We start from the raw sequence: 15,778 nt of genomic DNA on the forward strand, positions 1-15,778 counted from the left end.
AAGAGGGGAAACGTTTAATTTGTTAAGAAGTTGAACCAGAGAGGCTGTGGTTCAAATATCACAGCTCTGTGTCTATTAAATAAATCATATTAAATAAATCTATTAAATAAATCATATTTATAAGTAAAAACATTGCCACAAAGAAAACTCCAAGCCCAGATGGCTCCATTGCTGTATTCTATCATATACTTAAAAAGGAAATTATATCAAAATTACAAAAACTACTTCAGAAAAATAGATAAGCAGGGAATACTTCTCAACTCCTGTTACCAGGCTAGCATCATCCTATCCCCAACACTATTGCAAGAAAACTACAATGAATAAAATAAATAAAAGCAATATCCCTCATGAACATAGATTCACAAGTCCCTACCAAAATATTATCAAATAAAATCCAGCAATATAGGACTTCCCTGGTGGCGCAGTGGTGAAGAATCCAGCTGCCAATGCAGGGGACACAGGTTCGAGCCCTGGTCTGGGAAGATCCCACATGCTGCGGAGCAACTAAATCCATGCACCACAACTACTGAGCCTGAGCTCTAGAGCCCACGAGCCACAACCACTGAGCCCACGAGCCACAACTACTGAGCCTGCCTGCCACAACTACTGAAGCCCGCGCGCCAGGAGCCCGTGCTCTGCAACATGGGAAGTCACTGCAATGAGAAGCCCGCGCACCGCAAGGAAGAGTAGCCCCCACTCACCGCAACTAGAGAAAGCCCACGCGCAGCAACAAAGACCCAACGCAGCCAAAAATTAAGTTTTAAAAAAAGTCCAGCAATATATAAAAAGATTATCCATAATGACCAAGTGAGATTTATCCCAGAAATCAAAGATAGGTTTGACATTCAAAAAATCAACGTGATGGGGACTCCCCTGGTGGCACAGTGGATAAGACTTCACGCTCCCAATGCAGTGAGCCTGGGTTTGATCCCTGGTCAGGGAACTAGATCCCACATGCATGCCGCAACTAACAGTTTGCATGCCACAACTAGGGAGCCCACCTGCCATAACTAAGGAGTCCACATACTGCAACTAAGGAGCCCGCCTGCCTCAACTAAGACCTGGTGCAACCAAGTAAATAAATAAATATTTTAAAAAATCAATGTGATGTACCAAAAAAATTAAAGGAGAAATATTCTATGATCATCTCAATAGATGCACAAAATGCATTTTTAAAAGTTCAACAAATTATAAATAGAAGGGAACTTAACCTGATAATTGGCATTCATGTAAAAATCAACAAAAATATCATACTTGATGATTAAAGACTGGATTCTTTCCCCCTCAAGACAGGGAGTAAAGCAAGGATGTTTACTCTGCTCTATAGAAGGCTTAGCCAGTGCAATAGGCAAGAAAATGAAACAACACTCAGTTTGGAATGGAAGAAGTAAAACTATCTTTATCTGCTGACTACATGATAGGATATATATTTAAAATCACAAATCTACAAAAAGCTATTAGAACTTACAAATTTAGTAATGTCATAGGATACAAGGTCAATATGCAAAAAATCAATTCTCACATACTAGCAATGAACAACTGGAAAATGATATTTTTTAAAAATACCATTTACAATTTATGTCAAGAAAGATTAAATACTCAGTAATATATTTACAAAAATACATGCAAGAGCTATAGAATAAAAACTATAAAATACTGGAAGAAATTAAAGAAGACCTAAATAAATGAAGAGAAATAACATTTTCATGGATTGGAAGACTCTATATTATTAAGGTGCTAATTCTTTCCAAATTAATGTATACATTCAACATAATCCCAGTCAAAATCCCAGCAGATTTTTTTTAATTGACAAGCTGATTCTAAAATTTACATGATAATGCAAAGGACCTAAAATACCAAAACAATATTGGTAAAAAGAATTAATGTTGGAGAACTTACACTACCTGATTTCATGACTTTAATATTATAATAATCAAGACAGTGTGGTATTGGCATAGGATGGATACAGAGATCAAGGAAACAAATTAAAGACTTTATAAATAAATCTATACCTATGTTCAACTGATTTTTTTTTACAGAGGTTCTAAGATAATTCAATGAGGGAAGGATAATCTTTTCAACAAATGCTGGTGGAACAACTGGACATCCAAATAGTGAGCCTTCACCCTTCATACTATATACAAGAACTTACTCAAAATATAACATATCCAAATTTAACTGCTAAAAAATAAAAGCTGTAGAAAAAAAACATACATTTGAGTTATTTAAAAGAACACAAAAAACATGACCTATAAAAAATTGATAAACTGGACTTCATCAAAATTTAAAACCTGCTTTTTGAAAGACATTATTAATGAAACAGTGAACCACAGAGAGAAAATATTAGCTATCATGTACCTGACAAACAATTTTTATCCAAAATATATTTTTAAAAACTCTTACAACTCTATGGTAAGAAGACAAGCAACACATTAAAAATGGGCTAAAGATTTCAACAAAAACTTACAAAAGAGCACATACTAATGGTCAATAAACAAAAAAAAGATACTCAGTATCATTATTCATCAGGGAAATACAAATTAAAACAAAGATGTGATACCACTACAGACCCACTAGAATGGCTAAAAATAAAGAGACTGGCAGTATCAATTTTGGATGAGGATGTGGGGCAACTGGAACCCTCATTCATTGCTGAGGAAAATGTAAAATGGTACAACCTTTTTGGGAAACAGTTTAACAGTTTCTTATAGAGTTAAAAATGCACTTACCATATGACTCAGCAATCCCATTCTTAGGTATTTACCCAAGTGAAATGAAAACCTATGTTCACACAAATACCTGTATGCAAATATTTATAGTAACTTTATTTGTAATTTTGGAAACAACCAAATCTTCCTCAAATGGGAATGGAGAAACAAACTGTGTTCCATACAATGGGATATCACTCAGCAATAAAAAAGAAAAAACTACTGATGCACACAACAACACGGATAAAAATCCGATTATACTGAGTGAAATAAGCCATACAAAAAAAAGAGTACATGCGGTATGACCCCATTTATATGAAACTCTTGAAAAGTAAAAACAAATGTATATAGTAACAGCAGATCAATGGCTGCCTGATGGGAATGGTAAGAGGCTGACTGGAAAGGGCCATAAGTGAATCTTTTGGGATGATGAAAATGTTTTTTTTTTTAATTAATTTAGTTATTTATTTTTATTTTGGGCTGTGTTGGGTCTTCATTGCTGTGCGTGGGCTTTCTCTAGTTGCGGCAAGTGGGGGCTACTCTTCGTTGCAGTGCGTGGACTTCTCATTGCCATGGCTTCTCTTGTTGCAGAGCACAGGCTCTAGGCACGCAGGCTCAGTAGTTGTGGCTCGCGGGTTCTAGAGCGCAGGCTCAGTAGTTGTGGTGCAAGGGCTTAGTTGCTCCGCAGCATGTGGGATCTTCCCAGGCCAGGGCTCGAACCCGTGTCCCCTGCATTGGCCGGTGGATTCTTAACCACTGCTCCACCAGGGAAGCCCGAAAATGTTCTTTCTTGATTATGGTGGTCATTGTATGGATGTACATGGTTTGGTCATTTAAATAAATGTATTTTGTTACATGTAAATTATAATTCAATAGTTAATTTTAATATTAGAAAAATTCTCCAGAACCAAAGGACATGAGTTTCCAGATTGAAACAGTCTCCCAAATGCCAGCACAGTGGATGAAAACTGACTCACACCCAGGTCTATCCTTAAAAGTTTTTAGAACACCAGGAGTAAAGAGTTCCTAAAGGCTTCTACAGAGGAAAAGAGGATCATAATGCAAAGAATCAGAAATCAAAATGGAATCAGAATCATCAGACTTTTCAATCTGGAAGATAGTACAATAATGTCTTCAAATTTTTGAGTTAAAAATATTCTCTATCTAGAATTATATATTCAGTCAATTTTTCAAGCAATTATGGAGGTATGAAACATTTTAAAAACGCAAGGTTTCAAAAAATTTATGTCCCACATACATTTTTTAGGCAGCTCTTGGAAAATGTGTTCCACCTCAACAGGAGAGGAAAATAGGAAAAGGGAAGACATGGGATCTAGGAAACAGAAGAAAGGTTAAGGAAATTCTCAGAAAGAACCTGAAGGGAATTTGAAGTGAAGGAATGTCCTAGGAAAACATCTACTAGCCCAGGTTGCCTCAGGCTGAATTGGTGATAAATACATAGAAAACTAAGCAAATAAATAACCAACCAATTTTTAACTCTAGGGAAAATAAGAAACAACCATAGTGCATTATGTGGTTTAGCTCTGAACAATACTTAAGTGTTCTTAGTAATATGGTCAATGGATATTAATCTTATTAATTTAAGTATGACTCTGTTGACAGGATGGAGGAAGGGAAGAGTCGTAGGGGTTGGAGTAATACTTAAGAAAACTAAATCATCATCTTCCATAGTAGGAATTCAGTAAATACCTAAGATTTAAAAATCAATAAACAGCAGTTGTTATTTAGCAATGTGGAGGTAAGTGTGCATAGAAATAGCTGAAGTGGGACTTCCCTGGTGGTCCAGTGTAAAGAATACGCCTTGCAATGCAGGGAACGTGGGTTCGATCCCCGGTTGGGGAACTAAGATCCCACATTCCATGGGGCAACTAAGCATGCCCACCACAACTACTGAGCTCGCGCACCTTAACTAGAGACCCGATCCTGCATGCCGCAAACCACAGAGCCCATGGGCTCTGGAACCCGCACGCCACAACTACAGAGCCCACACGCCCTGTAGCCTGCATGCCACAACTAGAGAAGAGAAAAAGCGCACGCCATGACTAGAGAGAAGCCCACGTGCCGCAACGAAAGATCCCGCATGCCTCAAGGAAGATCCCGCCTGCTGCTGCTAAGACCTGATGCAGCCAAAAATAAATAAAAATAAATAAAATGTATGTTTTTTAAAAAAAAAAGAAAGAAAGAAACAGCTGAAGAAGTTGAATGTGGTTTTGTTTTAAGCCCAAAGGTACTCTTTACTTTTTGTTATAAACCCTATGGTCTTATTTGATTCTTTAACTGTGATGATTGTATTGCTTTGATTAAAAAAAAAAACATAATTTAAAAAACAGTGAATGGCTGGTAAGGAACAAATGGTTAATATCATTGTTATTGTATATCACCATATCCCCCATTAGACTGAGAGCCTTTAAGAGCAAGGAATTTTTGTTGATTTCAGGATTCCCTAGAGCTCAGCCCAGCGCCTGGCACATAGTAGACACCTACTACATGTTTATAAAATGAATGAATACAAGAACAATTTAAAATATTCAACTATCTGGGGAAGGAATGCAAACCATTTAGCAAGTTCCAGAGGCTGGGATAAGCCAAAAGTTGCTTTTCCCTCCCATAGAGAAAAGATATTCAGGGAGTGAGGATGAAATCTGAAGTTCTTTTACTTCCAGCAAGAAGACACAAGCAATTAAAAATGCCTGGACACAGCTTCTTGGAAGCCTGAATATAGACTTGCCTAGGGGTCATCGGAAATGTGCTTTTGTGGTCCATTTTAAATCATCCTCTGAAGGCTTAGTCAAAGGACATGAATGTTAGCATCAGAATATTAACTTATTTCTCTGTATTTATTCCTGGGATCAGTGTCTCCATTTTTTGGATTTAAATTTTCCATTCTTTATACTCATTGATTGAAGTTGCCCAAAAGCTGCTGACATCAAACCCTGTGCCATGGGAGAGAAAGCTCAATGTGCCATACATAAAGTCGCTGACATCCATCCTAACTAAGAGTCTTCAACAACAGACAGCTTTGTGCCATGGGGAAAAAGAAGTGGACGTCATTAGAGAATTCTAACAAAACCACTATAATTACCAAAGGTTTTTAGCACTTAGACCAGCTGCCTTTAAATGGCCATTGTAGGTTCCTCATATGCATCTACAGAAAATACATGAAAAAAGAAAAAAATGAAAAAAATAATGATCACTTAGGATGGTTGCATAAGGACCTGGAAGAAGCTGGGCCAAGTGGCTTCTGTCCTTCCTGCTGTTTGGGATTTCATTTCCTTCCCTCTCACTTCTACAGACTCACAGCTGCCAAGGACTCCTTCCCCCAAGATCCTCTAACCCTGCCATCATCTCTCCTATTCCCTAGTCCAAAGTCCAGGGCAGAGACTTGGGGTGGGGGAGGAGAAGGTGAGAATGGCAGAGGAGTAGAGGAAAAAAATAGAAGATAAATCCTGTCTTTCCTCTCTTTCTCTATGTCTGCAGCACCTCTAATCAGCAAATTTTTCAAAACAGTTCCATATAATTTCTTGTTTAAAATTCTTATCCTGCTTCTAAACCATTCAATCATGCATGCATTCATTATTTCTTCTTCTTCATTCATTCAAAACACCTACCATGTGGCAGCACTTGCTAGACAATGGGGGAGACAATAGTGAGCAAAAAACAGATACAGGGCTTCCCTGGTGGCGCAGTGGTTGAGAGTCCACCTGCCAATGCAGGGGACACGGGTGCGTGTACCGGTCCGGGAAGATCCCACATGCCGCGGGATGGCTGGGCCCATGAGCCATGGCCGCTGAGCCTGCGCGTCCGGAGGCTGTGCTCCGCAACGGGAGAGGCCACAACAGTGAGAGGCCCGCGTACCGCAACAACAACAACAACAAAAACCAGATACAGTCCATGGACTCAAAGAGCTCTCCGCATTGAAAGGAAGAGAAACGTTAAGCACGTAATTACCCCAAAATAAAAGTAAAATTGCATCCGTGGCAAGTGCAACAAAGGAGAAGTATGTTGCTCTGAAAGCCTGTAACTGGGGGATTTGCCTTAGGGAGCCCAGTGAAGGCTTCCCTTAGGAAGGTATTGCTGAGCTGACCTCTGAGAGAACAGAAGGGCTTACCAGGTAAAGAGAATAACATGTGCAAAGGCCCTGGGGCAGGTAAGAGTATGACAAAGATGAGGAAAGAGAAGCAGAGACAGTAAAGATGGAGCATAGCGCAAATAGAGGCTGGTGGGCAGATGAGCTGCATAGGCCATGATAGAGTTTTGTCTTTATCCAAGAACAGTAGGGAGCCACTGAAGGTGTTTAAGCCAGGGGTGATGTAATTATAGATTAGCATTTTAAAAAGATCAGTGTGGATACAGTGTGGAGAATAGACTGAAAGAGGCCAGGCTGGTTAGGAAGTGAGAGATGGTGGAAACTTGAACAGGTAAAAATGAAGTGAGCTGACAGACTGGAAATCTGTTTAGGAAGTAAAGTGGACAAGACTTGATGGTGAGTTGGATATAGGGAGTGTGGAAGAGGGAGAGGTCAAGAATGGTTCCATAGCTTTGCCTTGAACAACGGAAAATAGGGAACTCAAGAGTCAGGTTTAGGGGAGAGAGAGATCATGAGTTTTGGTCATATAGAATCTGAGGTGTTTTTGAACTGTTCTAGAGAAAATATCAGTAAGACAATTGGTTATATGACGCCAGAGCTCAGTGGACAGAAGAATGTGGGAGTCTTCAGCATATTGGTTAAGTGGCCACTGAAACTGTCATCATGGATGAGATTGCCTAGATAGGGGAGGAGACAGTGTACGATAAAATGCTCAATGTGGCTTCCCACAAAATCTGGTTCTTCCTCTCACATACAGATGACCCTTCCTTCCTTGGTGTAATAGATGTTTTACTATTTCCATCAATCTGGCCATCCTTTTTCTGTAAAGGGTCTGCTTATAAATGGAGAAGGTGGTGGGTTACAGGAGAAAAAAGTTTTTCTAACCATGACTTTACATTCTTCTGTGGTCCATGGAAGAAAAACACTGTTTGAAAGGAATAAGTGTAGATTATAGAAAAGGACGCAAGAGAACTGATCCCTGATGGTCTGCTGCAGGGACACCTACTTCTGTCCCCAAAGGATGCTCCACTGCTGGGGAAACATGGTGGTAAATTACAGGGAGGTTTTATTGCACTATCACTGCACAGATATTCTTTGGGCTTTTTCCTGACTAAATATTTTTATGGGCTGATTCAGGCAACAGTCCACCAGGCATAGCACTGTTTTTTTTTAACAAGATGTGTTCTCCATTCTCAAAAGCAACTTTTAGGAAGCAGCCTGTTTATATACTGGGGATTTCTAGGGCCAGAGGTTTGTTATTTGTGGGTCAAAGATTCATGCAGGATCCAGGGAGCCTGCAAGAAAAGTCATAAAGGGTGCGGTCAATAGGGTAAGTTGCTCCAAAGAATGAGACTAAGAAAGTCCGGGGAGTTCCCTGGTGCTCCAGTGGTTAAAACTCCACACTCCCAAAGCAGGGGGTGCTGGGTCGATATCTGTTCAAGGAACTAAGATCCCACATGCAGTGCGGTGCGGCCAAAAAAAAAAAGAGTCAGAAATTGTCAATGTGTAGCTCAATGATAATGTTAGCAGTGCCTGACCAAAAGCACCAGGCTGCAGGAGTGCCCAGTGACTGAGGAAGCAGAGACGGTGACCTAGACTCTTATAACTCCAAATGTGGTCCTAGAACCAGCAGCATCAGCATCGGAAATGCAGAGTCTCAGCTTCTGCCCCAGACCTAATAAATCAAAGCCTGCATTTAAACAAGATCTCTAGGTGATTTGTAAGGACATAAAAGTTTGAGAAGAACTGGTCTGGACTCAAGAAGTGTAGTGATGGTATGTAAGAGGATAAAAGCCAGAGGTGAGGGATAGACTGGAAATGGAAATGCAAGAGAAAGATGATCCCTAGAGGAGGAGGCCTGTGGAGAGGGGAAGGGATAGAGAGAACTGATTAATTTGGGAAAAGAGGTGGGACTTTTCCTTTGTTAATAAAAATCGGAAAGAAGAATGGAAGGGGAAGTGTGAGACCAAAGGCAGATAACTGAGAAAACTCTGTGCTTGATGACTCAGTTCTCCCCAATAAAACTGGTGGCAAAACCAATCACTGAGGAGGAAAAAAAAAGGTTGTAAGTCAAATACTCCATACTTTAGAAGCTCCCTTCTTTAACTCTACGGCTCTAGTTTCAATGATATTTATTTTTGATTAACATTTCTTTCCTTTTTTTTCTGTAACTCCTTTAAATAAGCATGCAGCAATGTATTAAAATATTAAATTCTTTAATAACTATAATAAAACTTGGAGTTCTACAAGTAGCTTGATGAGCCATGAACTTTTCTAGGGCCAACATTATATATCTTGCTGACACTATTAGGTCAAATATCATGGTTGCAAAAATGTATAAAAACTTGAAAGAAAAAAATCTTAATCTTTACCTATAGTTTTTATTTCTGCAAAGTTTGCTAAATCAATAAAATGATCTGAAAAGTTCATCTCACAGTCAGATATATCAGTGATTTACTTCATTGGTTTTCTGATGACCATTTATCATGAGGTAAAGCATCTTAGAATGAATGGTGGAAATCAAAAATTTGACGTGCTTGCCTCTTAAATAAACTAAATATTTGATTTATAAGACACAAATGAACAAACCACTACAGCCTGTCATGTTTTTCCAGTTTCTAATTTATTCAACCTCTGCTCAATATTGATCCTGACAAGCAGAGTAACCCAAAGATAAATTTATTCACTCCACAGTTTAGTCAGGAACAAGCCAAAAATTATAGATTTTCCCAGGCAGATGATGACAGGCAGTCAGGGGGATGACAAATGGCTGTCTTTAGATTTAGTTAGGACAGTTGGGCTAGACGTTTCCGATAAAGATTGGAGCACTCTGGTCCAATACAGGTTCATCAGCAGCCATCATTAATTGTAGAGAGAGCACTGCCAGTGCAGCAGGCTCCTATACAGGAGCTGAGGCACCAATCCTGCATGGGAAATGGAATTGGCTCTTTAGTATTTTGCAGCACTCCTCTAAGTGATAGCGTGACATGATCATTTATCATACAGAGACTGTCCAGAAAAGTGTCTGCTCCCTTTAGTAACTTATTGAAGGGCAGGAAAGTGAAAGCATTTTATTAAAGACAGGAAGGCAATGAACAACCAGAGCGTATCCAAAGAGTAATCATATTGCAGCACAGGATTAGTTTAGTCTTAAATAAACATACACTGGAAGGAGTATGTTGAGGATAATTTATCAAGTGAGGAACAATTAACAAAAATCTACAGGATTCTTTTTATCTATATAAATTTAAAGTTCTCTTACTGCTATTATTAACTTTTGGATGATGGGCATCATATTCAACGATGTACAAAGATGCAATGCACAATTCCATCCTTAGAGTTTTTTAAACCAAGAGAAATACAGTGAAACTCTCACATAAAATAATTATGGCTGTATCAAAAGCTGTGGAACAAATGCTGTGAAGAGGGCATAATCCAGGGCCCAGGACTGAAGGATGAAGTTACAACTTCTGAAGAGAGCTTTCTTTTACGAAGTCAATTACTTGTCAGTGGATCAGAAGCTTATTTTGCCTCACAACAATTTTTGCTCTCTGCTGAACAAAATTAAGAGAAAGGGAATTAACTGAGGGATGGCAGAGCAGGCAAAGAGGAAGAGAATTAACACATGTATTCTTTACCTGCTTTGTTCCACGCACTTTATATCCCACAACAACTAATCCTAATTATCCTTACTTTATAAATGAGGATACAGACTTGCCTAAGGTCAAATAGTAAGAAGCAATGTCAGAAAGTTTAGGGTTGCCTGTATATTTTTAAAACAAGTCCTTATATTTTTCACATAAATTATTTATTTGAATACATTAGAGTCTAGCACAGAACTTAGCCCATGACTCAACAAATATCTGATGAATAATGAAGTAGGCAGAACTCGAGACACCATTTTATATACGAAGACATTGGTCTCAGCAAGATTAAAGTGCTCTGCAGTGGGTTCTGGACATCTGGCTGTTCTTCTAATTATTCCCCAAAAGACAGCATTTCTTCATGTAGATGCAGGCACATATCTGGATGTTCCATATTTGTTACCTCCTGGATATGAAAGTTTGGGAAGGATTTTTAATATATAGAAGGGAACTGCTGTCAAAGCTTCATAGTAAGAAAAAAAATTTTTCTAAAACCTAAAGAGTAAATGCAGTCTTATCATAAGAAAAATTTCCAAAAGTGGAAAAATGAAATATCTAAGCAACAGTAAACATGGATCAAGCAAAGAATAAGATGGAAGGTGTAAATAGTTAAATTAAATGGATATACAAAGCTGAATGGTATCAAGCTTTGAAGGTGAGGAAATGCTATGGGGAATAAAAATACCAGGCAATGCATTATCAATTACTTTCAGCTTTGCAATTAAGAATATGTATGAATTAATCCATAACTTTTATTTCCCAATTTTCCCTTATACCCTATGATAAGTTTGGTCTTGGCTTGAGGAAAACAGATAAAAGAATTATAGGTGTTTGTCTGCTGCTATCCTCTGGAACTTCTACTAACTTTGAAATCCTCATACCCATATTCTAAAGAAATGCAATCCTCCTGGATGTGTACAACATCACATATACGGCAGTGCTCTGACAACCAGAAAGCTCTCCACAGAATTAGTTATTATCAGTATTTATTATTAATATTAGCAAAACATTTGCTTTAAAGTAATGTTTTTGCCCTACTGAAGGTACTTTTCCTTTTTTTATTTTTCTGCCTGTGGCCACTGAATTTTTACAAATCAATCATGGGCTATAGAGTAGAAAAAGTTTTTCCATTACTTGTTTTGAGTAATTCTTTACAGATTAAGTTTGGGGCATATATTGATATAAGAAATAAAGTATAAAGTATATTTCACTTCCATTAAATAGTAGCTAAGGGACTTCCCTGCTGGCGCAGTGGTTAAGAATCGCCTGCCAATGCAGGGGACACGGGTTCGAGCCCTGGTCCAGGAGGATCCCACATGCCGTGGAGCAACAAAGCCCATGTGCCACAACTACTGAGCTTGCGATCTAGAGCCTGCGAGCCACAACTACTGAGCCCACATGCCACAACTACAAGTCCACATGCCTAGACCCTGTGCTCTGCAATAAGAGAAGCCACTGCAATGAGAAGCCCGCGCACCGCAACGAAGAGCAGCCCCTGCTCGCCGCAACTAGAGAAAGCCCGCGCACACCAACAAAGACCCAACGCAGCCAAAAATAAATTAATTAATTAATTAAAAAAAAATAGTAGATAAAGTAAAATATACACATAAAAAATGAGGAAGGGGAGAAAGCAAGAAAAGGAATGAGAGAAAAACAAGGCATTGGAGACAGAGATATTGGATTGAAAAAAATTCAAATAGGGAGAGAGAGGAGGTGAAGAGGGCAAACTGAGACAGCTGGTTCTTAAAGGCGATCAATCTGTTTTTCTCACATTTATTTGGATTTTCAACCATGGAATAACTTAATTATTCCTTTAACTATCAATAAGCTGATTCTCTTATGAGCTATTAAAACATGCAAATGTTTATGATGTACATAAAACAAAACTGTACCTACAGTATGATGACAATTAAAAAGGAAATCCCTATGCTCAAAAAGAAAACTAGAAGGATACATAACATATTAAAAGTGATCTTTGGGTGATAAGCACACAAGTTTTTTTTTTTTTCCTCCTATTTTTCCCTTTGATATTTTTTAACAGATTTTTAAAAAGAAAAAGCAACAATAAATATTGCTTCTAATGTCAATGGACTGCTTACTTACTACTCCATAATGGCCTTAATCTGTAAACTTCCATAAGCTCCACTAAGAACAAGGCATCTTCTGTAGCATGGATAGCCAGAGGCAAAGTGGTTTCTGAGCTGCAGGTTGGGTCCATTTAAGGGAGTGTGACAGTAGAGGTCTGTGGCCCCCAACTCAGGACCCTACTTTTTGCCTCATCTTTAGTCCTCTCTATTATTAGTATAGACTATTTTATCAAAGAAACATTTATTGTAACCTAAGTACCTGGCACTGAGCTAGAACTCCATGGAAAACAGTAATTACCTTTTAAAACACTTAACTGACATGAAAGAAATATTGATAATATGAAATACCTGTGTCTTGCTTTTTTTCTTCTCTAACGATAGGATTTGGAGTGTTTACTGAACAAGTTGATGAAGCTGTGGAAAATGGATCTAAACAGAAATCCTGTTTGTCTCAAACCGAAATACAGAGATAGACTGATATTGGTGTCCAAATCACTGGGTACATGTTTATATTATATTAATATGATTTTCTTAGAGAAAGAGAGCTGGTTAACTCTTTAGTTAATTTATCAGCAAGCCTTCAGAAATATGAATATGACATCTGGATCTACAAAAATGGTCAACTTTAAATTTGATATTTTAATAAAAGCAAAAGTTAAAATTGAGAACTAAAACATGAAAAAGATCTGCTGTTCAGAAATAATTAAGACATCAGACACTCTTTCTTTAAAAAGAAAATGTGGCTGTTACCAACAAAAATGGTTAGTCATAAATGTGTAGAACTTGCTGGCCGTTTGCCAAATTTTCACTGGCACAAATCCTCTGAAGATCCGGAGACTCTTGGTTCCGTAGATAAAATTGATCAAGGTTTTCATTGCTTGACACTTGCCAAATAGCACCTTAAGAACATACAGGAGTTCCTTTCATTTGAAAGGGGAGAAGGTGGGGAGTCCCTTTATGAGATCCGTACAAATAATAACATTCCTGAATCCGCACTATATAAGGGGAAATGGACCAATGCTCTTCAATAGGTACCAAGTTATACAGTATCAGAGAGATAATCACTGCCCTCTCACAGAGGAGATTTGTGAGAGTGTTTCTATGACATGCTGTACTTGAGTATAAAAACTAACGTATGGCAAAACCACTTCAAAGCTCATAGCTATAGTAAACCTTGGTTAATCATAATGCTAGTACAGTGGTTCTCTTGGGGGAAAGAGGGGATGACAGAAGGTATATCAGAAACATCCAAGACGATTTTTCGAAACACGTATGTGAGAGTCACACCTTACCTACCCTCTACCCCACCAGCCAAGAGTAGGAAACAGAGAATACACAGGAATAACAGTCATGTATATTTTTAAAGGTAAATTACTCGTATATTTGTACTTGGAATACTATCAGTCATTAAAAATTGTGTTTAAAGAAAGACATGGTAAAATGCTCACAATACAATATTAAAAAGTAAGATGTGATACTGTATAAATAGAGAATTCCATTTTTATATAATACACACATATACACACAATACACACCTAGAAAACAAAACAATGCTAAGAAATATACTAAAGTGTTATCCGTGGTTGTCAGTGATTATTTCTGGTTGTGGAATACAGGCAATGTTTTGTTTTCTCCATTTCTTTGAATTTTCCAAATCTTACAACACACAAACTTATTTAATATGCTCAATTTTCAAAACTTTTTAAAAAAACAAAATGTAAAGATAACTGAAATCTCACTTCATAGAACGAAGAGGCCAGCTATGCGATTATTCTTATTATATCCTATATCTTAGGATATAATAAGCATTATTAATGTATGTATTTTTAAAATACCATGTTACATATTAAAACTTCTTAATGAAATTAACATAAAATATATTTTACTTTTTCCTATGAATAATCATAGAATTATTTAAATGAATAGATAATATTTAATTTTTGTTGAATATGACCGTTTTTGTTTTTTAAAATACTTTATGATCCAAGAAGGGTGACCATACATCAAATTGTTTATTATGATTACCTTTGTTAGTGATGGGAAGGAGAGATATGGATAGTGATTACAGAGCCTTTTTATGTTTTTTCCATCATGTTTCAGTTGTTTATAATATGCACATATTCTTTTTGAAATCAGAAAAAATAATTAAAAATAAATAAAAGCTCAACAAAAACAGAAGCTGTGTAAATAAGGTATTTTAAAAATAAATTTATTTCAGCCTATCGTGTAGCTGTTCATGTGTCCTAAACCAGAGGTATATATATTGTATGTGTATACATAATATTTATATATTGTATTTATAATGTTCATGCTGTATTGATACATAACATTTATAGCATTTATATACTACATTTTTAACATATATATTTTCTCTAGAATTCCTTGATGGAAAAGAAATTAAAAATATGGAAAGACAATTCCTAATGAATTGGAAAGCATCCAAAGATGCCAAGAAAATCAGCAAAAAAAGGAACAGTAAGAACGAGGATATAAGTAACTCACACAGAAGTAAGTAGACTATCATTCATTAGTTAATCACTTCTACTAACAAAGAGAATATTCTACTCAACAAAAAAAAATACCAGAAATAAGGGGGATTTGTGGGTACATGCATGTGTGTATAAGTGCTCCAAGGCACATAACTATAGAATGGAATGGAGAATATTTGTAATTTTTGAATTCTGAAATTGTGTGTTTTAAGATTTTGTGTTCACATTAATATTAGAATCCTTGTTACAAAATTTAAAATTAAGCTTTGCATTATCAAAAAGTCTTAAAAACAATGTTGTTATGAACTAGCACTGAAAAAATAAGAAAAAGAGTGTGTTTATTTAAAAGTAGATAAATTTTTATATAAACTATTTCTATTTAAGGTAAAGCAAATTGAACAAATATGGTGAAATGTACCCAACGTTAATTCTAGTTTGTTAGATTTTTAGATCACAGTTGTAGCTATTACTATTTATCACTGATTCAATAAATAAAATATAAATATATAAACAAACAAAAAAATAATGGGGGTTTGTTTAGATTTTTTATGGGCTTTTTTTTAACTTGTTTACAATTCCTAGGAAATTTTTCCTATAATTTTTATATATGAAAATGGTAGTTACCATATATGAAAAAAGCTATGTTTAGTTCATATTGAGTATAACTATGTCAGCTATATAAACAGACAGCCATGAGGGTGGGGAAAAGTGTATAATTTTATATCTGGCAAAAGTGCATGAC

At 36.9% G+C, this 15,778-nt stretch overlaps 2 protein-coding genes across 2 annotated transcripts in view; one reads left to right on the top strand and one right to left on the bottom strand.

Annotated features, from left to right (window-relative positions):
- Nucleotides 1–15,778, bottom strand: part of CSPP1 (centrosome and spindle pole associated protein 1) — a 199,374-nt gene that overhangs the window by 169,535 nt on the left and 14,061 nt on the right. The window lies entirely within an intron of this gene.
- The window catches only part of PPP1R42 (protein phosphatase 1 regulatory subunit 42), a 31,903-nt gene that overhangs the window by 9,278 nt on the left and 6,847 nt on the right, over nucleotides 1–15,778 (top strand). Inside the window, exons 5-6 of the mRNA XM_089899071.1 lie at nucleotides 12,929–13,046; nucleotides 14,924–15,059. Of these exons, the coding sequence (XP_089755197.1) occupies nucleotides 12,929–13,046; nucleotides 14,924–15,059 (254 nt within the window). The remainder of the gene's footprint in view (nucleotides 1–12,928; nucleotides 13,047–14,923; nucleotides 15,060–15,778) is intronic.

Source organism: Delphinapterus leucas, chromosome 17, assembly GCF_059928025.1.
Source record: "Delphinapterus leucas isolate spDelLeu-1000000601 "Yukka" chromosome 17, BTC_Dleu_Yukka2, whole genome shotgun sequence".
In the NCBI taxonomy this organism is placed as follows: domain Eukaryota; kingdom Metazoa; phylum Chordata; class Mammalia; order Artiodactyla; family Monodontidae; genus Delphinapterus; species Delphinapterus leucas.